The 25,205-nt window shown below is 39.4% G+C and overlaps 2 protein-coding genes across 3 annotated transcripts in view; one reads left to right on the plus strand and one right to left on the minus strand.

Moving 5' to 3' along the window:
- The first annotated feature begins 776 nt into the window (after positions 1-776).
- b3gnt7l (UDP-GlcNAc:betaGal beta-1,3-N-acetylglucosaminyltransferase 7, like) lies at positions 777-3,753 on the plus strand. Its single transcript, XM_088007011.1, has one exon. The coding sequence runs from the start codon at positions 1,400-1,402 to the stop codon at positions 2,633-2,635; it is 1,236 nt and encodes a 411-aa protein (XP_087863137.1). The 5' UTR covers positions 777-1,399; the 3' UTR covers positions 2,636-3,753.
- Positions 3,754-3,933: 180 nt separating this feature from the next.
- Positions 3,934-25,205, minus strand: part of LOC106905176 (centrosomal protein of 104 kDa) — a 33,815-nt gene continuing 12,543 nt past the window's right edge. The window contains exons 12-22 of one of the 2 annotated variants that reach the window (XM_014969816.2): positions 23,581-23,754; positions 19,173-19,349; positions 14,820-15,020; positions 14,060-14,155; positions 13,855-13,930; positions 12,781-12,853; positions 12,459-12,567; positions 12,174-12,312; positions 10,946-11,007; positions 9,624-9,711; positions 3,934-7,229 (exon numbers count right to left, since the gene is read on the minus strand). In XM_014969816.2, the coding sequence (XP_014825302.2) occupies positions 7,093-7,229; positions 9,624-9,711; positions 10,946-11,007; positions 12,174-12,312; positions 12,459-12,567; positions 12,781-12,853; positions 13,855-13,930; positions 14,060-14,155; positions 14,820-15,020; positions 19,173-19,349; positions 23,581-23,754 (1,332 nt within the window). In that variant the 3' untranslated portion in view covers positions 3,934-7,092. Of the gene's footprint in view, positions 7,230-8,833; positions 9,022-9,623; positions 9,712-10,945; positions 11,008-12,173; positions 12,313-12,458; positions 12,568-12,780; positions 12,854-13,854; positions 13,931-14,059; positions 14,156-14,819; positions 15,021-19,172; positions 19,350-23,580; positions 23,755-25,205 lie in introns of those variants that run through there. The other variant, XM_088007010.1, reaches the window with a different exon arrangement.

Here is a 25,205-nt window from a genome sequence, read left to right on the forward strand (position 1 = left end):
CATAAAAGGTAATATTTGGTTGGTTCACTTGGAATGATCAAATTCACGTAGCAGACAAAATTAGTTTTAGAAAAAAAGATGATGACGTGTATTTCACTGAAGGGAAGATATATGTTCAAGAAACCATTTCCCGAAATAAGGCAATCATAAAAATACAATTAAAAATCCCAATTTAGTTTACAGCATCTATTTTCAAATAGTTATTTAAAAGCACCAGACAATACAACATATAAAGCACCAATCACCGCGCCACAAAATCTCACAGATACTTCTCTCAATAACAAATCTAGAAAAAATGACAAATGGTGCATTGAAAGCACATTAAAAAAAACCCAGACGACACATAGTTTAATTTTACAGTTAAAAACTACAGCAAAACAAAGATAAAAACTATTTGCAAGAAAGAAGGAAAATAACCCTTATAATTGTAACGGGTGGGACCACCCGTTACATAATGAATGGTAAGTGGCATGCGCTTGTATAGCGCTTTATCAATTAGTCCAGGGGACCGCAAAACGCTTCATACTATTTACAAGCTAAAAAATAATATTAACCTGTTGATCTCGTGTCTTTTACTTTTTTCCAGTAAAATACTTAAACAATTCTAAAAAATAAGTTTCGTTTCGTCCCTTAAAGAAATGCATACCCTTTACTATTCACAGAACCTGAAAGGAATGGATTCTTATCCCTCTGTGCAGTCAGGAGGTCATCCGATTAGTCGCGGATTGATTGTATTGCGCGACAATGACTCCAGGCGTTCAGCTGGAGGAGAAAAAAAAAAGTCAGCCCTGCAGCAGATCAAAGAGATCTATAGATCAATAATCTCAACTTGATCACACAGACTGCTGCGAGGTGATCCAGTCTGTATTTATGCAGAATCTCAACTTCCGGAACCCGAACTGGTCAGAATGCATAAATATATTCTTTAAAGCACATCATCACTTCACTGATGAGCAGAAGTGTAAGCTACAGTATATTTAGGATGCTGTGCATGTCTTTTACAATTTGATGAAACAGTTTCTCTACGCACAAATATGATGCATCAGGCACCTGATGATGATTAAGAGCTCTGCCCTGCTTCAGGGCAAATCCCCGGGGGGTGGGGGATATTTGGGTGAGGCGGTCCTGCAACAGGTCTCCAGTCTGCGAGGAGACTTAAAGCGACACGAGAGCGACTGCGAGCCATGAGTCTCTTTTTTTCCCCCAGCCACAATAAACAGTGATGTGTGACAATCGTCCACGTGGGCTGAAGTGGCTCACAGAGGGACGACTTCACTCTCCCGTAAGTGCGCGTGAGGATGGAAGGCTGTGGACGCTTCCACGAGGACGCACGGCTGTGAAACAGTATGAAGACCAAACGCGCGGCATCTGAGGGTCCCGTGGCGCCACGGTGACAGATATGGATCACTTCTTTCGGAGAAAGCGGGCAGGTTTGGTGAAGTCCTTGTTGAGTCTCTCCCTGGTTTTCGCGTCTGCTCTGATGATTCTCAAGCTGAAACTGTCGGAAAAAGACGCAGAGGGCTTGAAAGGCGCACAGAAAGCGGACTGGTGCGGTTCGGACTGTTTTCCTTCAATACAGGCACCGGTACAGTCCAATTTCTGGAGACTAAATGCCGCGGCGCAAAGCAAGAGAGTGGACTCGCAGCGGGTGTCCAACGGGACCCCGACCAGCTGGGAAGTACAAGTTCTGAACTGCAGCGAGGACGAATTGGTGAAGAGTCAGGGTTGGTTCCGGCGTCTGGACCCGAGGTTTCACCAGTTTGTTCTGCACAGACACTGTAGGTACTTCCCCATGCTCATCAACCACCCAGAGAAATGCGCGGACGGAGAGGTGCACCTCATCATGGTGATCAAGTCCGTTATCGAGCAGCACGACCGGCGGGAAGCTGTGCGTAAAACCTGGGGCAAGGAGCGCACAATTAACGGAAAGAAGATCAAAACTTTATTTCTACTCGGAACCCCGACAACAGGTAAAGACACAAAGAACCTCCAGAAACTGATCGAGTACGAGGATCGGATCTACAAAGACATCCTGCAGTGGGACTTTATGGACACCTTCTTCAACCTGACCTTAAAGGAGGTGAATTTCCTCAAATGGTTCAACATCTACTGTCCCGGGGTGCAGTTCATATTCAAAGGAGACGACGACGTATTTGTGAACACGCACAACCTGCTGGAGTTCATCGGCTTCAAAGTGGAGGAGCGCAAAGACTCCGACTTGTTTGTGGGGGACACAATCTCCAAGGCGATCCCCATCCGGAACCGCCAGAGCAAATACTACATACCCAAAGAGCTCTACGACCAGCCGTACCCGCCCTACGTAGGGGGTGGCGGATTCGTGATGTCCTCCCAGCTGGCCAGGAGGCTCTTCACGGCGTCGGAGGACGTGGAGCTGTACCCCATCGACGACGTGTTTTTAGGGATGTGTCTGAAGAGGCTGAACGTGTCTCCGGAGTTGCACTCAGGCTTCAGGACCTTCGGCATCACCAGACAAAAGGTGAGCTCCATGAACAGAGAGCCGTGCTTTTACAAGAGCCTCATCGTGGTGCACAAACTGAGCGCGCAGGAGCTGCTCAGGATGTGGAGCGCAGTGCACAACAAGGATCTGGTTTGCGCGCAACGGAGCTTTATATGAAGGACCCCCCCAGCATGAAATAAACTTGATCAATACATTCATTAAATCGTCCGGAGGTTTTCGTTATTATTCCGACTGTATTCGATCTTCAGCGGATTCGATGGAGAGAAACGCAGTCGGTGTTCTCTGCGTGTCAGATAAAACTGTCTGCAACCTGGCTGAACACCGTGGACCCTAAGTGGACCTCTTTTGGTTGATTTGTAACTTGTAAAACCACTATAGCTCCAACTAATAAGAGGTGAACATTTTCAAATTCAGTTTGTGCCATCTACAATCCTGAAGTCCTAATGTGAGACACAACACTTCATCACGGACTTTGGGAGAATAGCGTTTTAAATTTGCAGGTTAAAACGTGACTCTTTCCATCACTCCTCTGTTCAGGTAGTTCCTGAGATTTTATTCTCCAATTTCAGGATTTTATAAACTAGGCATGGGCTGGCACTAGATTCCAATGATAAGACGGCCTTGAGTAAAACTACTATAGAATCATACCGACACAAAAAATAAACCTAAATTGAAACACTGATGTGGCAAATAAAAAATAATAAAAAAACCCACCATATATATCTTTTTTTTTCCTTTACAAGTTTCCTTCAGCTAACTGACAGCTAACACCTTCCAGCTAACACCTTTGTTGCTGCAACAGGTGTTGCAGCAACATCTGTCGCAGCAACAAGTGTGGGAAGGGCACTGCTTTGTTAGTCTGCATTCCATTCAGCTGGAGAACACGCTTATTTAAAGAAATTACACCATCAGGACACTGTGATTAAAAATGTTAGTATATGTTAAACATCTACGGTCCATAACTGTTGAAAATCATACCGCTGCCTTGCTCATGCCTAATTTTAGCTGCAAAGGGAACTTTATAGGTTTAGAGTAAAGAACAGTAGTTATTTGATTATTTTACAATGTATTGTAAAAATGTAAAAAATAAAAAAATAAAATAAAAAAAAGAGAAAAATATGTGGAAGTCAGTCAATATGGTTTATGGTTGATGTAACTCCTTTGTTTTTGATTAAGAGAAAGTAGGTCCCAAGACCAAAGAAACAGGAACTAATGTTAATAGCTCTTGTTCTCTGTGAAAATAAAATCGGGAATCCCGAAGTCACTTTGTAAAATGTAGCATGTCTGGTGTCATCATTTGATTAACAGCGACGTCTGGAGAGCCTCCCAGCTGTAATTTGACAAAACTCATTAGATTCTGGCGCTCTACAGACAGTAAGGTTGTTTTCACCTTTATTTCGGCGCAGCCAACGACCGGCCAGCAACTATTTTTGGCTGGAACATTCTCAGAGAAATGTGGTTGTTTCAACTTTATTTACAAAAGTCATTGTCATTCAGCTTTATTTCATACACACAAACACATTTCCGTAGAAAAATAGCTATTATGCAAACATGTCAGAAGAATTACTGACTACAGTGCACAGAAAGCGCCATAAAAAACCGTTATAAAGTCACAGCATATTAAAGTCCACACAAAAGCATGCGGTGTTAGAAACTAAATATGCTGCATCTTATAAAACAGCTGCTGATCAGGGGTAGCTCCGTCGTTAACCATCTTTGACATTGCATGAACAGCTTCACGAAGTGAGAAAAGCCAGAGCTCAAGATTACATCAAAAGTTTCCAACCACTTCTGTCATTTTCTCTGACGCGTTTCAGTTAGCGCTGTCAAGACATTTGCACGCTAAAATAATAACTGAATAAATACTCTTGTTAACCTTTGTAGTGCGACTCTACATGGTGCAATAATCTCCCTTTGTTTCATTATTTTTAAATGTAATATTCTCTACAGCTAAGATTTAGTTGGGAACATTCATTTATTTGCAAGATTGTCATTTGGAAATTTCAGGAAAATAACTGGTAACAAAATTCCTTTGGCAAGGCGTTACTTCATTCCCTGTGTACAGTGCAAGAAAGACAATGTCAGGGAATGTGAGGGCAGACGGCTCACTGATGGCCGCAGTAAAACTTGGGCAGATCTGCAATGGCTTTAGGAAGAAAGGACCATCAGCGCTGTTGCCATAGAGACTTCAGCCAGCAGCTTGTTACTTCTGCTTGTTTTAACACACTTACAAACAGGTTTAGATTTGTGCAGACGATGGCATTCAGCGGAAGTTCAAACATAGGCATTTACATAGGCAGCATGAAAACAATACAACTTTTTTTTTTTCCCCCTCACTGTCTGACATTTAATCAGACTTGAGTTTCAGTCAAAATTTGCAATACTATTTGTATTAGTTAAATACATTTAATCTTGCTAAATGAGAGATCTTTGTTTCCTTTAAATTCATAAGTCAACATAAATAAACCTGTGGAACAATTTTCAAAAGCTCAGACTAGGATGCAGTGGCTCTGTAAGCTTCAGATATGCTGGTTCAATTAATGTTGTTGCCAATTGAACTTTTAAATAATATTTTTATTTTACTTTTCTTAAAATCTGACATTTACATTAATTTCTTTAGTCTTTTGAAAATTCTCTTCTAGTCTCCAAGACTTAGTTGAAATATTTTGTCTCCTTCCAACAAGGCTCTGGAGATTTCACATATTCTTGTGTTGGAGCTGGTTTAAAGGTTTGCAGGTCGCTTTGCTCACACACACACACACACACCTTTTCAACTCTCCCCCACAGTTGTAACAGTTGGCCCTTTTGTGGAAAGTCATGAACTTCCTGGTTGATCGAATAAAATACCGCTTCTATATTTCTCATGATGCCATTTATTTGGTGAAGTGCTTCATATTTGGGACAGTGTTCTCAGAAACGTGAGCTTCCCCCTTTTTTTCCTAGAATCTTCACTACAGCCAAAAGCTTCAACTGTATTTTGATCTGAGCAGCAAAGATGTTTCCAGAGACTAACGTTATTTTCTCGGAGTCCATTTTCAAACTGTAATCTGGTTGTTTATGGTGATTTTGGAGGAAATTAATCTGCTTTGTATGTGACCTTTCGGCCTGTGTTGGTACGGGTGTCATTTCTCTCTGGACAAAGAATCTCTCAGCAGGTTCAGCAAGCATCTTTGCAAAGGTCTTTTGCTTTGGGTTTGATTGTCGATATGCATGTTTACCAAAACACGTTAATATCTGGGCACATGGGAGCCATGTCCTTCTAGATCTGTATGGTGATTGGACCTTCCCTTGTTGCTTATACTTCTGAATAATGCTTACAACAGATGAATGTGACGCTTTCAGACGTCTGGATTTTGATCCACAATCCTGATATCTTGGCTGGCTCCTTTAGATTGTTTCCATGATGTCACACAAGGAAAGTAGCGACATTTCTATTGTTTTGTCAAAATACATACACTGCTGTGCCTTCAACTAGAAGCAAACATGATATTATTGTCACCTGGGCTTTCCAAAATTGTTTAAAGGCATGACAATCTCCACGTATGTAAGCTTTTAAATATGAAGAAAATAATAATAAATAAAAAAAAATCCTCTCATTTTTCTGCTATGTAACCAGACAAAAAAAAACAAGATTAGGTCAAAATCTTGACCTAAGATTTTTAGGTTTTGACCTAAAACAAGATTATTTGTTTTAGGTCAAGTAATTTTATTGACCTAAAACAGAAAAGAGTTTTTATCTGGCTTGCTGATGAGTAGTGAGAAAAAGAAAAAAAAAAAAGTAAATTTATGGTTTTATCTTGATGCGATACACAGCATCAAAACAAATTTTCTCCATAATGCAGTTCAATTTTTTTTACATAAAGGAGAGAGAAATGAACGGCTCGTTCTGCCGTAACGGGCATCTAGACGTTTCCGCACAGAGCATTTCAGTAAGCAGACGTGACATGTCCCTGGTGATGTCAGACTGATGTATTCAGTGTTGTGTCAGCTTGGTGAAACTTTGCTTCCAGCAGAGTGCCTGCATTGTGCAAAACGTGGGCAGTGACTGAGCAGAGAAGTTGGACTGAAAAGATGCAGCTGGCTGCATAACTGGAAATGCTGCATCACATAGCTTTTGAATTTTACCCAGCAGCTGGGAATATAAATAGGCATACCCTCAACATGGCTTCATTTTTCCAATATAATCTTTACGATTAAAATTACTGATAGTTCCACAGTAAGGAATGGTAAGATTTCACTTTAAGCAACATATAAAAGGCTTTAAACAGCATTGACAGAAATAAGACTGCGAGAGACGAGAAGCCTTGAAGGGGCGTATCACTTTACAAGCACACAGTGTATGCGCTCACATTTACTGGCCTCACAGGTGTTTACTGGTAGAGGTTTAACCTGCGGACAGGACAGTGAGGCAGCTGATATTCTGACACAAAATAAGCTTTTGTTTCAAACCCAACGGGCTGAACTAGATCACCTTAATGATGAATTGCAGTTTTGTGTCCGCCTACTTGAGTGCACGCCCTTTGTCAATAACTCCCAAATGAGAGGGCAGGGAGGGAGTTGCTTCTTCTGATTATGTACCATCTTTGGACGATGGAGTTTGTGACCGACCAGCTTCAGCGCTTTCCTGCAGCGTTTCTCCTCGCCATGGGTGTCAGGAATGGGATCCGGCTGCCTCTGCCCACGGGCCCGGTTCTGGTTCCGGCTCCGGCTCTGACCGACAACGACTGCTTTGTTCCCCCACCAGCCCTACCTGGAAAAATGAACACACCCACAAATGTCATCCTTAAATTTACAGTAAAAAGGGAAATTCACCAACGCTGACTCCAAAGAACGCAGCCTGCATGCCTGATGACGCGACTATAAACAGGAAGCGTCCGTGAATAGATCATGATGGCATGACTCAATTACCCTTTGTTGGGTTACAGCCACGGATAGTAACGCATTTATTAGATTTTATTTGATAGGTCAACACTTAGTGGAGTGTAATTTGGTAGGGACGGAAAATGGATACATCGTTTTCAATTAAATAAACTCAATTGCAACTAAATGACAGTGTCACCAGATTTGTAGGGCCTGCTAACGTGCTGTTGTAATTTTAACAGAAATGCTCTTGTTCTGTGAAGCATTCAAAGGTTTCTTAGCAAAATCTTGGTAAACCTATAACACCATGACGACCAAAGAAAACACCACAGAGGCAATTATGTGTCTTTCCACTAGTACCTACACCAGAGGTGTCAAACTCCAGTCCTCCAGGGCCGCTGTCCTGCAACGTTTAGATGCGCCTCTGCTGCACCACACCCAAACAGAATAATTAGGTCATTAACAGGAGTCTACACAAGAAGGAGGCAATTAAGCCATTTGACTCCAACGTTTTCTACCTGCGGCACATCTAAAAACGGCAGGACAGTGGCCCTTGAGGACTGGAGTATGACACCCCTGACCTACACAGTTCGGCTCAACTCTGCGTTTCGGACTGTTTTCCATTACAATTGAATACCTATGTAGGTGAGGTCGTCACAGAAGGGTGGCCCCAGAGTACAAAACATAACATGAGAAGATTTGTATACACAACAAGCACAAAAACGTCTGCACCTCATTGTCAGAACAAACTCAGTGTTGCGTTGCCATTTTCCCCCTAAAGCTCCAAATAGCAGTTGTCATAAGACAGTGCTTCTCAATTCCAGTCCTCAGGCCTCCCTGCCCTGCATGTTTTAGGTATTTCCCTTCTGCCACACACCCGGATTGAATCTGTGGGTGATTAACAGGCTTTTGCAGTACTGGATGGCTGCAGAAGAGAAAATGCAGTCATCTGAATTAGCTGTTCTGGAATAGAGGCACATCTAAAACATGCAGAGGAGGGGGGGCCTGAGGACTGGAATTGAGATGCACTGCCATAAGAGAAGCAGAGAAGAGTCCCGGAAAACTCAGGTGGCAGAACCTATTTACAGGACAGCTATTAGTCATGCCTTTGTGTAAGAATGGAAAGAAGAAAGTCAACAGAAGTCCAGTTAAGCTGTGAAAACTACATAAAGAACAGAATAAACATGCTTAAGAAAGTGGCCTGCATGCAAAACACTTGAACACACCATCTCAACAGCAAAACATAGTGGTGGCGGCATCATGCTGTGAGGATGCTTTTCTTCCTCAGGGACAAGGAAGCTGGTCAGAGTTGAAGAGAAGATCATTCTGAAGCTCAGTCCGAATGGATGGAAATTCTGGCCTCTGATGTGCAAAGCTGACATTAAAGACGGATCCGTTTCAGAGCGAAACGAAGTTCCACAGTGTAAGCGGAACATTTCAAACGCACAATGTCAGCTTGTTCTCGAGTAAAAAAAGTTAAACCATGTAACAATGTCTTTAGTTCAATTATGTACCACTTTATTGGTCTTTCACGCAGAATCTCTATAAAAGACAGTAATGTGAAGAGAAAAAGTAAATACTCTGTGAACCACAACAACAAGGCTTCATGTACATGAGAAGGTTTCAGGCCTTTTTTAACTTGATACACCACAGACCATAAGGACGAGTGTAAAGAGCAGCACCTGAAAAGAAAAAGTGTGGAGATTTTTAACTGAGATCAACAAAGTCTGACATGTTTCTGTGACATTTCATTATGTCACAGTGCTGTTATTAGTGTTGGCAAGAGGCATAGTAGCACTCATTGCAACATGCATTTTTCATATGGAAATGGATTAAATTATCTGTAAATACACATTTTTTAGAGCAGCTTGAACAATGGAAACAGTAGGATTATAACAGAAGACAAAACAGATAAAACTTATGAAATACTGGTTTATATACAGCCCCAGTTTCAATCCGAATCATGCGTCTCTTGGTTTTCTAGTGGGAAACACTAATGGTCTGTCTGCATCAGACTTGTTGAAAAAGTACCAACAAAACCCCCATCCCGACCCCCCAAAAGAAAAAATAAATAAATAAATCACTGAGCCAATGAAAACAACAAAATGAAGAATTCCTACAAAACATTGAACAGAAAGGATAACTAGCTAATCTTGCTATCGTGTTAATTCTCAATGTTGAGGGAGGAAATGGTATTTGGTGCACTATTAAACTTTTACCAAGTGTGAACTCTATACCTCTCGCACCAAACACCATGCAGGCAGGAGGCAGATGAATGCCTCACCTTGTGCTGGCTGGGTTCTTTGGGACACCGCAGTCCTGCGTGAGTTTTGCTTACAGCCCTCTCTGCCCATGAGGTGAGTCTTCCAGGCCTGGAGCGGGGACAAAAATGGCACAGTGAGTTTATTCCCTCACCAGGAACCCTCTTGACCCGGACCACCGCAGGTGACTGTAGGCCCAGTCAAAGTCTGACTGGTTGCCCTCTCTCTTACCAACAGTGCCCTCTTTCATTGGGTTCACACTCGCAGACAAGGCAAAGAGAGTCAAGTTCTGCACCCCTTTTTAGGTTGTGTGAGGTGAGCTATCAAAAGGAATTTTCAGCTCTACTTTTCTCTCTATTTTACCTTTTTGTATTTTTTTTTTTTGACTAGAAGCAAAAAAAAAAAAAAAAAAATAGCTCATCTTAAATTTGTTTGCGACAAATTGAATCTAACTTTATTCAGCATCTTAGAAATACTCTAGATTTTACATTGATGCACTGCAGGTTATTCCTAACCTGGTTGCGCTGTTGCATATACAACTTCAGAAGTCCATCTTGTAATTCAAACTTACCATAAAATGCCAGAAGCAGTGAAGCATGATGATCACAACGATTAAAAATGAAGGCCCAAACATGTTCCACATTTCCACAGAAATTTATCCAAAGGTGCAAAAACAAAACATCACTTCCACTACTGTGTGAACCAAAGGGCCTTTTTTTTTTAACTCAATACACAACAGCCTGTAAAGCATAAAAGTGTAAATAGCAACAACCCGACAAACTGTGGAGATTTATACAAGCACTTCAAAATTGGATTCAAGAAAGTCCAAAATCTGACATTTTTCTGACATTTCACCTTGCTGCTATTAGTGTTGGTGAGCGTCTCTTAAAACTGCAGCCTTAAGCACAATAAGGCATAAGTTTTAATAATTTTATCTAAATGGCCAGATGACACGCAGTGAAACCTATTTCACTTTACAAAAGAATCATGAGGAAATTAGGTCGTAAACAGCAGAGACCACACATGTCATAAGTTGATTCTTAAAAGCAATGGAAATGTAAAGTGTGTGATGGTATTTTCTTTACCAGGAGAGAATTACAAAACACCTCTAGTAACAAAGGTGTGATAATAGCAGTGGTTACCCTGAACATCTGTTGCTGCCTAAAGCCTACTATTATATGCCAAGTAGTGCATCTAGTTTTTCTCACCCTTTTTTGATGCGAAGGAAAAAAAACAAACATCTTACCATTTGACACAACCATTCCATTTTATTAACGCTCAAGCCATTGTTGTTCACTGGTAAATAACTAAATTGCTTAAAAAATAAATAAAAAAAAAATCTCACCTCCTCTCCAGGTGGAAAGTTGTTGTGACACAAAGGACAGTGGTTGGAGGCGGAGACTGTACCTGAAACAATTGCGAGAACAAAAAAAACATAATATGTTTAAGTTTAATGGCCCACAATTTAAAAGAAAAATACCCACTGAATGGCGTTTTCTTAAGTCTGGGAATACAGTCGAACCCAACTCTGAACAGAAATTTAACCAGTTGTGTTGAAAAAAGAAAGCAGACAGACTTCAGCTCAAAAGCAAACAAGCATCATTAGTTATTTATGCAACACATTGAAGTTGACAGTATGTAATAAACATACATTGGCTTTTGAAACATAATTTCACCTGACAATAACTTGAAGAACTACTCTGCAGCAAAGTTGTAGCTGCTAATACATAATTATCCTCAGGACAAATTTAAAAAGCGCATAAAATGACTTCGCTACAGCCAAGACATTCCAAGCAGAGTGGCGTGTCTGAAAGAGCCATCGATACATGAATTCTGTGCACACATCGCCATCAGCGAGAGTTGGGATCCTCTTTTACACCATCGGTACACGATATGGTCAGATTGGCCTGAAGTTAAAATCAAAAACATTTGGAAAGGAAGTGAAGAGTGACCTTCATGCTCTGGGAACTGGAGTAACAAAGCGATGATAGCAAACCAAGTAGCTGACAAACCAGATTAAGGGATTTGTGCAATGCCAAGTGAGATCAGCATTAAGAAAAATAAACAAAGATTAAGTAGTGTTGATGTGTGAAAGGGAAAATGGTGGAAAGTTGTGGGTATGGTTGAATCAGTATTTATTAAAGAATTTAAGACGGGGAAATCCAAATTCGTAGCACAGCTCAAGCAGATTTCAGGGATGACGTCTGATATTTTTTTTTACAGTGAATACATGGCCATCACAGTATCTGTGTGAGCGATATTAATATAGAACATTATCAATTATACATTTTTTGTATAGAAGTGTATTATTGCACTTGTGATAAATGTTTAACATGCTAAAAGTCACAGAGATTGTGATGGATAAAACATTCATAACCCCATCCTTAAGGTCTTTGAGGAAGGCCTCGATCTCTCCTAAAGTCATTTTACCTATATATTTTAACAAAGGTAAAAAAAAAAATTAAATAAAAAAAAGACAGAATAAACAACATGTTACAATAATAATAATAATTTACATTCCCAAAAACATTATTTTGACTTCCCATCCAGGTGAAATACTGAAAACAACTTACGGTTACAGTTTGAGCCCTGAACGTGACCAGTGAGGTCGTCAGTGGGCACGGCCTCTGAGCAGCGTGGACACTGGCTAAACTTGGACCTGTTTTCACATTCCCGCAGCAGGTGTTCTGTTAGACTGGCTATCTCAACTACCTGTGAACGAAACACACACACACATGCACAATGGCTCTTTGTAGAAGTCCTAAAACAGATTGTCAAGCGGCTTAGTTTGAGGAAGGCTAGAGAAAACAAGCCCCCAAATCTATGGGGCGTCAGACAATACCAACCCATGAATGTACCTGTTTACACTCGTCGCAGCGCTGCAGCATCAGACACTGTTTCCAGTAGTGAAGGTCCAATCCATCTTCTGTAAACGATTCATCTTTTTTGCCACAGAAAATGCACATGCTAGAACAGATAGAGATCCTATCAGACCATGTTGTAGTGCAACATGAGTGACATGAAAATGAGAATTTACATAAAACAAATAAGCAGCTAAAGGAACTGAGCTTTAGGCAATCGGATGGATTTCAAACGTTATCTCTCGCCAACATTTGTTTTTTTTATTAGTTTTAACTAATTAGCTTATTACAGGCCTGCACTGGGTTTTACATTACTTACTTATCCAGATACTCGATGGATTCCTGTACGTCTACGGAGTCAGCTGTCTGGCTCTGGGGCCCTTTTGTGACACCTGTAAATTAATCCATGCAAAACAAAAGCTGTGTTACATCTGAAATGATTCAAGTTTTATTTTAGAATAAAGAGTTCATTAACTAAAATAGTAAAAAAAATAAAAAATTATATATATATATATATATATATATATATATATATATATATATATATATATATATATATATATAAATAAAACATAATTATAAAGCAACCTTTAAACGGGTATTAAGTATACTCTTCATCACGTCCGCATTTCTCTATTAATGTTTTTTTCTATTGCTGACATAATATTCTAAATTGAAATGCCATGTTTTCATTAGTTGTAAGAGGAAATTCATCACAAATGATAGAAATGAAGACTTGAAAACATCAGTCTGTATATAACATGTCTCACTTTTTAACTAAGTTACTGAAATAATTGAACTTTTCAAAATTACACATTCTATCACTCCTCTGTGTTATTTACTTCAAGCATTCAGCATGCTAAGGTGAGAATTTTCATAGCGCAGCAAAGCATGAGGTTAAAGTAATGCTACCAGGTCATTGCTGTGTCATTTGTGTAAATTTTCTATTAGTGGCAGATGTGTGCAGAATAAAAATACATTTGCTATCTGGTTAAAATGCTCACTCTGTGGAGCTTGTTAACAAATATCAAAAAACTTGGTGGCAATCTGAAAATCAAGCTATACATGCTAAAATACCAGGAACAGAAAAGTGATGGTTGAACATTATTTACAGTACATTATGTTTATATAAATCTGCAAGTTAAGTTCAGAGGCCAAGTTATAATATGAATGATTAATGTGCAGGCTTCATTTTTTTGTTTGCTCATTAAAATTCACAATGGTTACTAACAAAACATCCATTAATTATTGACATCTGTTAAAAGGTCTATGTTTTTGCACTTCTTTAAAGTTCATACCCCACTAATAATATTCCATAGCAATAGTATATGACAAATATGATATTCTTTTCTATCGTTTTAAATAAACAGTATCCAGATATTTGCTTTGGCACCTTTTGGAGTCTGTTTGTCAACTTTGTCCTGCTCTTGATTGGATGTTTGCTCTGTGGTGCTTTCGCTCTCCCTTTCCTACACATCAGAGGAAACAAAAGCATATCAGAGCATGTGGCCACATTCAAAGTGACTGAAGTCATAAACAGAAATGATCAAATGTTGGGAGAGCTGATGTAACTGCAGACTGATGACATCTCCACCTACTGTGATGTCTTTCAGGGCGGCCAGCTGCTTTTGAAGGAAGTGAATTTCTTTCTTCTCCTTTTGTCCAGGCTGCTGTCTGACACCTTTTTTCAAAGCCTGAGAGAAAACCAGCACATCGTTGGCCTATTTGAGTAAACGATGCCCACGTCAAATCTTGCGTTCTGCTGAGTCTTTGTTTACGATGCTCTTTTAAAAGATTCTTGAAACTAAACTCAAAAGCAGCGTCACTATGCAAAACGGAAGAAATTAGTCTGCTACGGTTCTTAAGAGACTGCATTCCTGGTGTATCACTGTTTGCAGTTTACAGTTTGCAATACAAATGCATATTAGTGTAGATAAGATAAAGCCAGGGTTATTGTTCATGCTAAAAATGATCGTGATGTTATCAAAGCTTCCAAAGAACATTATAATGCATGATAAACTGGCATGCGTTTATCTTTTGCTGATTTGTTAACCAAAAAAGGGAGAAAGACAGCGAGTTCTGTCAGATGATCTTTACCTTCCGTGAAATTCTCACCTGCCTTTTTGATGAAGTCTCATCTAAAAACCCGTCCTGCAAGTTCAAGGTATAAGAATGCTCCCATCTAGCATGTCTAAGAGTTTCACTGCCCATCTACCAGCTGCTCTATTGGCCTACTATCTGTTTACAACGATGAATACTGCCTTTGTCTGTCAGTTTGATGCAAATAAGTTGACCAGAGTAAAGACACCCAAGAATGAATCAAAATGTAAAAAAAAAAACAAAAAAAAAAACATTTGCCTGAGGTGCCGCAATTTTTCCATCAATCCTCCCGAATCCATCAAACAGGGTTTTGTAGAGAAAGTTCTTCTGTGCGGAAGCATCGTTAGGCGGAAGGTGGCTGAGAACAGCTCCTCTGTGCTGCTCATACAGGGATAAGATGATGCTTACTGCCAGCTCTCGAACCCCTTTGGCACTGTGCTCCAAAGCAGCTGTACAAAACTGACAAATGACAAGAGAAACTGGATCAATGTGAGTGGAATAAATAGACGCATTTTGTAGTTTTAGTCCCAAAAAAAAAAAAAAAAAAAAAAAAAAAAAAAAAAATGGAACTGAAATGTGGAGATGTGACACTGGGGAGCAAAACACAAGTAAATAAGACATTTTTGTTGTTGTTTTTGTTTTCTAAAACTAAATATCCATAAATGATGTCCACGTTTTCCCTCCTTTTAGTTTCAAAAATTGCAAATGCGAATTCATCAGCTCCCTCTGGAGATCTTAGCACATATTTTAAAGACATGATTAAACATGCCAGTACTGCATAGTTTGACAGTTTTATAGCTTCAAACAAAAACCACCCCGGGGTGTTCTTTGACACCCTACAATTGCCCCTGTTGTTTCCTGTGTAATACCACACAAGGTTGGAGCATCACGCCGTTTTCTCTGCTCTCACATCTGGTCTGTCTTTACTCCTGTAACATCACAAGCCAGAAGTGGTTTGAATGGCCACATAAAACCCACCTCATGTAATACCGATGTCCTTCCAACCTCCTTAGTCAAGCCAATACAGAAAAAAACTAACAAACAAACAGACTCATCTCTTCAGAAGTTACAAAAGTTACCGTCCTTCAAAACTCAACCTTGTGCCGCAGATCCTAAATGTTGTAGGAAAATGGTTTGCAGAGATTTCACTAAACAGACATTGGTTTGCTGAAGTTTTTTGTAACATTTGCTATGCAAATAAACTTATAATTTAAACTTCTTGTGTCCATAGAAAATATAGTAATTTTATTTTACTCAAGGCCAACATATCCTCAGATTCTCCCACTAGTTTATGCTTACATCAGACAAGAAAGGACTGGAATCCTTTCCGATTTTAAGGTAATAGAAACCATTGAAGAACCAATTGCCAATATATCAATGATGTAATTTTAAGCAGGTGAAAATCCTAATCGTACGTTTAGGTCCCACTCACTCCAAGTGGCGCGGAGGTCACCAAAAACAGAGGCTAGACAACAGAGATGTTAGTTTAATCAAGTTTAGCTGATAAGCTTTACAGTTTCATTCTCAAAATAAACTTTTAATGTAAAGCTGAACTATATGGATTAAAAATAACCCTCAACAGAGCTAAATTCGGAGCTGAGAAGGAGGCTTTACAGAGTTTTCTCACTTCTTGGATGTTGACTTTGGGATGCTTTGCTTTGTGGTTCTGAAATCTCGACAGGTGAACTATGTTTGATTGATTGAAAAACCTTATTCAAATACGCTCTCTACGACTCGCAATTATGGCACTCTGCGCTTGTTTGTCCAGTGCCTGTGTTATATGCTCAGAGGCAATATTTCTGAACGTGCAGGACGACTGTGAGGCCGATGGAAACATTCACTGGGTCAGGATTATAGCAACGGGACAGGATTTTTTTTTTTTTTTTTTCATAGGACATAAAACCAAGATAACTGCTGTGTTGTTGCTGTCCCAATCATGAGTTTTAGCTGTCAAATCGTGAGCAATTTGACCAACACACCACTTTAATTCTGCAAGTACAATTCAATACAGAGCTAATTCAATAAAAATAAAAAAAATCAGTGCACAGGCGAATCCCAACTTAGATCACAAAAAAACTTAACAAAATTGGTTCAAACATATTCAAGTTGCCATTATCAGTTATTTATTCAGTAACAAAGGCAGAGTTGATTATGTTGCTAAAATATCAGGACACTAAAAAAAAAAAAACAACAAAAAAAACACTCATTCAGTAGTGAGCTACTGTCCAAATGGTCATCATGTTCCCACTGGCTGTATTACCTCAGTGCTGTGATTCTCTTCTCTGAGATAACAGAGTCAAAAGGCCAACCATCCTTTGCTCAAAGGTTTCAGGGACAACATACCATTATTCTGCTGTCTCCACTGACCAGTTCTCATTTTTAATTGCAGGAAATTCCCTTTTCTTGACTCTGGCCCCCTGCCTGAGAGCAAATCGCCACGGTAACAGAACAGGAAAAAGAAAAAATGTTTGAACTATCTGTGAGACACCTCTGTAGAGCAGCACAGAGTGCTGAGAGAGTTGTTAGAGAAATGTGACATTGTTACATATGGTTATGTGTACATTGAGCATTTTTTACACAGATAACGTGTTTCTTTTCAGAGACTAAACAGATCATTGGTTAACTGTGCTTTGTATGCAGTTCATCAGGATTGAGTTGTAAAATTTAGACTTAAAAAAATCTTATTCTAAAAAGATATACTTATCTTTGCTACATAAATAGATGTACTTCTCTTTTCTATTAATCTGGAATCAGTAACAAAAATACTTCAATAACCTTTAAGGTTTTTATTTTTACTCCTTACATTATTAAGGCTGATACCAACTAAAATGCTTAAAGTTGACAACAGTAGTTGCTGTAAAGCAGTGAGAATCAACAAAAACAAACTTCATTTCTCCTGTCATATCTCAAAATAAAAAACTTATTGTCAACCCAAGCGATTCATTTTAAAGTAAATCTTATTTCTAACCCCAAGTCGTGTTAGAGGAGAAGACAAGCTGTGGGATACAGCACAGCTCAATCTAGATGGAGAACGTTTTCGAAGCAAACATCCTCTCCCCCCCTCTAAAAAGGCGTTTGGTTCCAAGCCTGAAACCGAGATGACAAAACCAACAATCTGCTCGCAGCTTTTCAGACTGTCCCGAAAGGGCTGGAGTTAAAACAACCATGTAAAAAAAATAAAAAATAAAAAATTAGCTCATTACTGGAAACCAATGAAGTAAAGAGTGTCACTTGTGCCAACATAGGCTCAGCTGAGTGGAGTTTACTGGAAGTCTGGGTGATTTAAAAAGTCGCTCTGCCAGCGAGGTTTTAGGAGAAAAAAAAATAGAAATGTCCTATAAAATTCATAGTTGAAGGGATTATCCATTTTATGTACATTGTAAACAACTGCAAAATTGTTTTCCAGTGGTAAACTGGATTAGATTAGACCAGAAGAAGAGGAACATTTTTGGGTTTTCAGAGATAAAGTATCAAAGTCTGGAGACAATTCGGATTATAAACACTTGCGTTGTGATTCCCTGTTCAGCTGTTAATCTTGAAGCTACTTTCTCAAAGACCTTCACCTGATTGCGTTGCTCACAGATTACTAAAGTCTGAAAAGTGGTTCCCTCCAGACTTCATTTTGCAGTCTATTTTTGATGGTTGACATTTTACAAAATGACATATATTGGCCTAAACTTAAATTGCTGCATGATATGACAGCTCATCATCTATAGATGTTGTTGACCAACAGCTGGTGTGTGTAATTGTGCTTGAAACATAGACAGGGCACTGATAAGTATTTAAAAACCTTCTGCAAACAGGAGTTGCATGCACCATTTCAAATGGGATTTATAAATGCAAACAGGTGAGTGTAATGTTTATGAAGTTACAAATGGGTCCTATTATTTCAGCTGGAAGTCTAGCTTAGAGCAGCAACATATGGTGCTTTGTCCTACATTTGCAATGCAATCAGTGATACTCAAAGATACAGCTGGAGTTAAAAAAGGACAAGTTTTTCTGATAGTAATGTTGAAATTTATTGCTTTGTTGTTGTTTTTTTTGTTGTTGTTTTTTTTTTTCAGACTATGGGGATTAAAATTGAAACTACCTCAGGAGATTTAAACATAATGGTCACATTTTTTTTGATTAGTTGTTGGTCTCCAAGAACCCAACGTTGTGTTTTCCTTGGGATCTGCAATGGACTGATGACAAATTAAGAACCAGCTTCACAGAGCAAGAGGTCTGAAAAAAAAAAAACTATGCTAAGCAAACACTAGAAATGACTAGATGCTGTAAGAGCGATGCTTTACTGTGTCCTTAAAATAAATGTATGAATGACGGTCAGTATTTGTTCAAAAACAAGGGAGGACAGTTTCTTTCCATCTGTGAAGCCATCATCACAGACTATCATGCAACCGATGTTTGTTAGTATGGAAGCAAAACAGACTGTACTTAGGGGGGAAAAACATCATTTCCAATTGAGATTTTTTTAAATCTGAATGTAATGTGAACTTTAGACACTTCAAACAATTCAAAATTACATAAAAACAAAAAAACTCAAAACACAACGCAAGACAAACTTCTATTATTATTATTATTATTATTATCATTATTATCTTGGTTCTTTACCGTGATGACATTTTCCAGGGTGAAGCCAGAGTTGTCTATGCCCAGTTCCACAAGAAGTTTCTGGAGCAGTTCGGCCCGACTCTGAGCCAGACGAGGGGGGAAGTTGGATTTGAAAGGCTTCACTAATTCACTGGGGATGAGCTGTAGGGCTCTGACATCCTTCAAGACAGCAATCTCCTAAACAAAGGACCAGAGGAAGAATGAGATTTACGCTGTTGAGGTCAGTTGATGCCTTTCTAGACCTACAGATTCTTATTAGGTAAAATGTATCCTGCAAGCTCCTGGTAAGTACTTGCTTGTTGTCACATAGCAATTTATCTTTCAACACAAGCATCCTGTAAGTCGACAAGTCATGGCACATAATGCAAGTGTAGCGTGCAGAAGGAGGCTCTGCTAAAACTCCCTCATTGTCGAGGACTAAAGTAAGATCGACGTGCGTTTGAAATGCAAGACAAAATCAGTGAATTTTGTGTTTGTCAAGCAAAGAAATAATCAAAGTTTTATTAATGAGACATTAGAAACCAACCTAGAATGCAGACAGGCTTGGTAATGTCTGTGAGCTGCTGAGCTAAAGGAAACACTCCCTGTCGTACGCTCACACCCTTGAATGAGTTCACCGCCACAGCTCCCATGGGGCAAGAATATTCAGTGCCATAAAAAATATATATTTCTTCCCTTAGAGGTTTATTCTGTACTTTTGTCCCACCTCAGTATTTCAAATAATCATACAAACTTTATTACCAGACACACATAACCTAACTTAATACAAATTAATTGAGAGAAAACGATAATCTCTTAAGATAACTATTTATTAAGCCATCTTCAAGTGTCTTTTTTCAGGCTATTTGTCGTTTGACACATAGCTGTTTCTGTGTGAAAAAAGGCAATTGCTCCTAAACCAAATAATGACATTTATCCCTCCTGACAAGGAACATCTGCCATCAAAAACTTGGGATGACTGGCTACAAATTTTTCATACTACTGAGGAGTTTCAACCCTCTATTCTTCAATGAATGGTAAGTCAACCACACTGTAGGGCTTTTCAGTATGGATACCTAGTCGAACATCAAGTCATAGCATTCCGATAGAATGTAGGTCCTAACTTTAACTAGGCCCCTCCAAAACAAGGATTTTCTGTTCTTTTTGGCCATTTAGAGGTAGTGTACATTAAATTGCTTCCCTTCTAAATGACCCATGTGAGCTTGGACTTTTGACCACAAACCAATGGATGGACATTCATCTTCTGGAGCAGAATTTATTGATCACCAATTAAAACAAGTCAAAAACCAAAGCGGCCTCAGCCTATCGCATTACTACTGCCTATAAAATGTTCCTTTTCTGAATTGCTGCGCTAGTATTATTAGAAATGTAATGAAAGTTTTAACAAGATTTATTTTCTCGCCAGTCCTCAGAATAATTGGCCAAAATTTAGAGGGTCATCAGAAAATGTTTAAGTAATTTCTTGATTCTAGTGGCCTCACAGTAATCAGGTCTGTGTGCAACTGACAAAATTGAACTCTGCTTTCCACAAAATGCACTTAATCACATTTACAAATCCTGATTTAACGAGTGGGATAATCACCATTTTGCATAGGGCCATATTGGCTTGGCTAGCCTTTTCTCTTAACTCAGGTCATTTGTTTGAGGACCTGAAACATTTCAGCGCCAAATTAATCTAAAACGGGATAAATCTGAAAATACTTTCTCACAGCCCTCTATACTGTACACAACACGCCATCTCTCCATTCACAAACCTGCAAACACTTTTAAGTCTCACCCTGGCACAGAAAACTATATCCAGCTTTCTGATGAGCTCACAGTCCCAGTTGATCCCAATTATAGTTAAAGGAGTCAGTGTGGAGAAAACAACCTCAGGCTTGTTTAGAGACCATGACTACACCTCCTTATTTGCCTCTTGCTGTTTATTAGGACGAAGCACAGGATGGAGACACTGAGGCAAGAAATGAATCATACTTACAGTAAGCTTTTTTTTTTTATCTTTAGATGAACACAAACTGAAATCTGAAGAAAGCAATACATTTTTGCTAAGCAAATGTTTTGTCATTTGGCTTAAAAATGTGAATGCTAGCATTATTTTCTTGTCCAAGTTTTGCATATTCTGCAAATTTTCTCTTGCTCATAAAAGAATGGGCTCATACATTGACGTAAAGCTCTCTTCCTGACCAGTTCATTGGCATGCCTCGCTACAGGAGGACAAGTCACGGCACTGGAATAGCACGCTAGCAGAGAGCTAGTCACAGCAGAACAAAAGGCACTGACAAACGCCATGCTATGTTCTCGGTTACAAGAAAGGAAAATCTGGGCGGTTTGGTGGCATTTTCCAGTCTGAAAAAATATGAAGAGTCATTGCGTGGAAACTAAAGATTATTAATTTTGCACCTTTTTTGCAGATATAGTTGGTGAGCTATGAGTGGCAAGTCTGTTAAGCAGCTGACTGCTGGCTCTACCTGAGCAGAGAGCCTGACTCATTAACCAGCTTAGGAAGAAATGTTTGATATCCTGCACAACAGGCAGTTGGCACCACTACTGAACTTTCTCACGGCACTCTATACTGCACACAACACGCCATCTCTCCATGCACAAACCTGCAAACACTTTGAAGTCTCACCCTGGCCTATATACAGCTTTCTGATGAACTCACAGAAGTTTTTGCTTGCTTGTTTTTGTTTTAGTCTATAGATAGAAAAACACAACTGATCAATATTTAATTCAAAGAATTTAACATTAAAAACAAAGCTCCTTTTTAGCTTCACTGTACATTTTTAAAAAGGGATTGTTGTGGTTAGTAGACTGGAAATATCTTTATCTGCTGGAACAAAGTTATAAGGATTGACAAATTTGAGCTACTCACTGTAGAAGTCGTAGTTTGTTATGGAGGGAAATAGGATACAGTAAATTACATAGGAAATGTCCAGCTTCTCCTTGGAGAAGGACGGACAGAAACTACTAGAAATGTTCCAACAGGGCAGGGATCTGGGTGCGGCTTCAAGCGAAACCTCACAAACCAGTTACAGTATTGCTTTACATTGCCAACATTTATTCTTTGACAATAAGTCATAATGCTAAAGTAATAACACACAGTACAAAATATGTTGCTTGTGAGTTTTTGCCTTGACTGAAACCTGGCTCCACGACAACGTCAGTGACTCTGTAATCTGGCTTGATGGGCCGGTGTCTTTATGTGTAGAAAAAAAAGAGACGAGAGCTCCAGTAACAACATAGGTGGTGGGCATTTGTAACACGCTGCAGTCACAGCTCTCGGCTGATAGAGCTATTGTGAAATGCCAGTCCTTCCATTAGCCACAAGAATTCACAACTATGCTGATGGTGTCGACATTCCTTCCAGAGATTTCACTCAGCGGAACCGTTTGGTACTATTAATCAGCTTCAAACTGTTATCCTGACACTTTAATTGTGGTTTTTGGGGATTCCAACCATGCATACCTAAAAACAGTTCTGCCCACATCCCACCAGCTTCTTCGCTTTCCCATTGGAGGAGCTGGGATATTGGACTACTGAAAAGGAGCATCAAGTGGGCTTAGAAAGCAGCTTGTCAGCCACATTGAAAGCAATCTGGGCCCGTTTATCCACGTACATAGCAACATTAAGATCAGAGGTTCCTCTAACTAGAGATCTTCAGGCCTCTTTTGAGTCACAAATTGACATGAACAAGTGCACAGACTCATTCCAAACAATCACGACTCAAACAAACCAGAACGCGCACACAAAGCGCACCTCTTCCCAGCAACACAAAAGAAAAAAAGAACAAGGACACACTGTCTGATTTCAACAAAATTAAAAACATATAAATGTATAAATGACCATGAAGGCAATTACAGAATAAAAACCAGTAAAATTACATTACTAGTTCCCTTGCTCAAAGGTGTAATGACTCCAATAGCAGGCTGAGGTTCTAATCAACAAATCACGAAGAAGCAACTGAAAGAAATCTCCTGCTATTGCTACATTTTAATATTTTTGATGTGAGCTCAGTGAAAATGGGAGCGTGAACAAAGATTTCTCGAGCTGCTCTGCACTGCCAGTATGCTGGCTGAAATAAGGGTTGGACCGTTTTCCTTTGCTTCCAGGAGAAACAGATTTAGCCGACTACGGTTAGCAAGCTGCAAGCGGAAAGTCTGCCCATCAGTCACACAAGTTATCCTTTCCATTTCCTTGTGTTCTGGAAGCACAAGGAAATGCCTGGTGTTTGTCATTTCCATATTTGTCAGGAATTGACAAATATGACGTTTGACTTTGGTATGTATGAATGAAAACAGAAAACAACTTGGGCTTGAAAAATACAGATACGGAGCAGATAGACCAACAGGCTCCATAGATGCAAAATACCAACCCCCAAACAAACTCTTCACTTGGAGTGTCATGTTACCAGTATGAGGGCGATGGCAGCCGCCCGTAGACGGTTAGGGGAGTCTCCCGTCCTCGTCAGCAAATTAGGTAAGGTCTGCTCCAAGCAGTGGGTCACCTCAACCCGGCCGAGGCCCAGAGCTGGGATCAGCTGGCTCAGCATCAACCGGAGCAGCTTCAGCGAGGCGTGAAAAACCTGAGGCGTGAACTACACAGGTTAGGCTTAAAACTTTGTGAGCTATTTTTAAAAATCACCTGGTAACGACACAGAAAAACTAGATGTCTTAAAGAATTATTAACTTGAAATAAGTTAAATATTTTACAGCTGTGTTTGGTATTTATTTATTTAATAAAAGCTTAAAAGGAAGGAAAATGAAAAGAAAAAAGGCAACTAAGCATTTAAATAATGACTATAAATTCAACATTTCTCTGCTTTTTAATGTCGATTCACACTGCAGATTTAGAAATAAAAAATTACTGAAATATTATATGGAAATGGCCAACCAAAGAATCAGAATAGTATCAGGGACAGCAGTGTGCGTAAGAAAAAGACTTTTCATTGATCTTTAAAGGCGTTTTCTGGATCAGTGTGAAATAAATCAGTGCAATTATACTTACACCGCCCTTTACGTCACCATGAAAAACTGGAATCAGCTTCCACAGAATGGATACAAAGTCAAGCTCGTCAAATTTCCTGCTTTTAACAAAGCAGCTTGTGTGAAATGTTTTGCATGTGGCACAGAAAGTATGTTGACGGCATGAATGTGCATAAAGCCTTTTCCCGACAATGTGATGCTTAAACCAAGAAGTTATGGAATTTATTGCAAAAAAAAATTAGCATTACAGTGACTTGCCTTGGGTTGGGAAAAAAAAATATTACAGAATGTTTAACAACCCAGAAATGCAAACAGCATTTCTTAAAACTCTGTCTCTATTTTAATATTTTCCTATAAAAACTACACTCCCCCATTATTCCTGCTAAGTGGCATTGTTCTGCAAGAACGTCACTGTTTATAGTGCAAAGTAGGGCTGAACGATACAGCTGAAAAATATACCACAACGTAAGTGTTTTCCATCAGTTGAAATCAATAATTATTGATTAATTTTCCGTCTTAAATACCTGAATTGCCGCCAAACTGGCAATGTGACTCTTCCTGTTTTTTCCAGTTTCCTCTGGAGCTGCTGTACACATTTTCTCCTTTCACTCCACAGCTTTTTTTTTTTTAAGCAGTTATGCGGCATGGTGCGAAACCTGAATCAGCTGCTGCTCAAGTTACTCATCAGGTTGTTGCTAGGTAACCAAAGAGCAAGCCAGTTATTTGATGCCACTCACGTTTATAAGCCATGAGACGTTGAGTGGCTAAAGCCTGTCCTCTGCCTACATCCCCCAGAATGCTGTGCGTTTCTGAAACGGAGTTCAGTGAAATTATTGGATATATTATCGATTGATATTGATCAGGTGTCTGACGCGATATGTATTGTTATTGATTTATTGTCCAGTCCCAGCGTAAAGGCAGAAGTAGCTACTTCAACCAATACACAAGTATGTTTTCAACAATAACCAGTTCTTTTTAGAGCTTCTTAAAGAACTGAAAAATGTCTTTAATGACATAACGTTTATCTTATAATCTCTCGTAATCTAGTATC

The sequence above is a fragment of the Poecilia mexicana genome, unplaced genomic scaffold (assembly GCF_051168715.1).
Source record: "Poecilia mexicana isolate PSO_F unplaced genomic scaffold, ASM5116871v1 scaffold_7, whole genome shotgun sequence".
In the NCBI taxonomy this organism is placed as follows: Eukaryota; Metazoa; Chordata; class Actinopteri; order Cyprinodontiformes; family Poeciliidae; genus Poecilia; species Poecilia mexicana.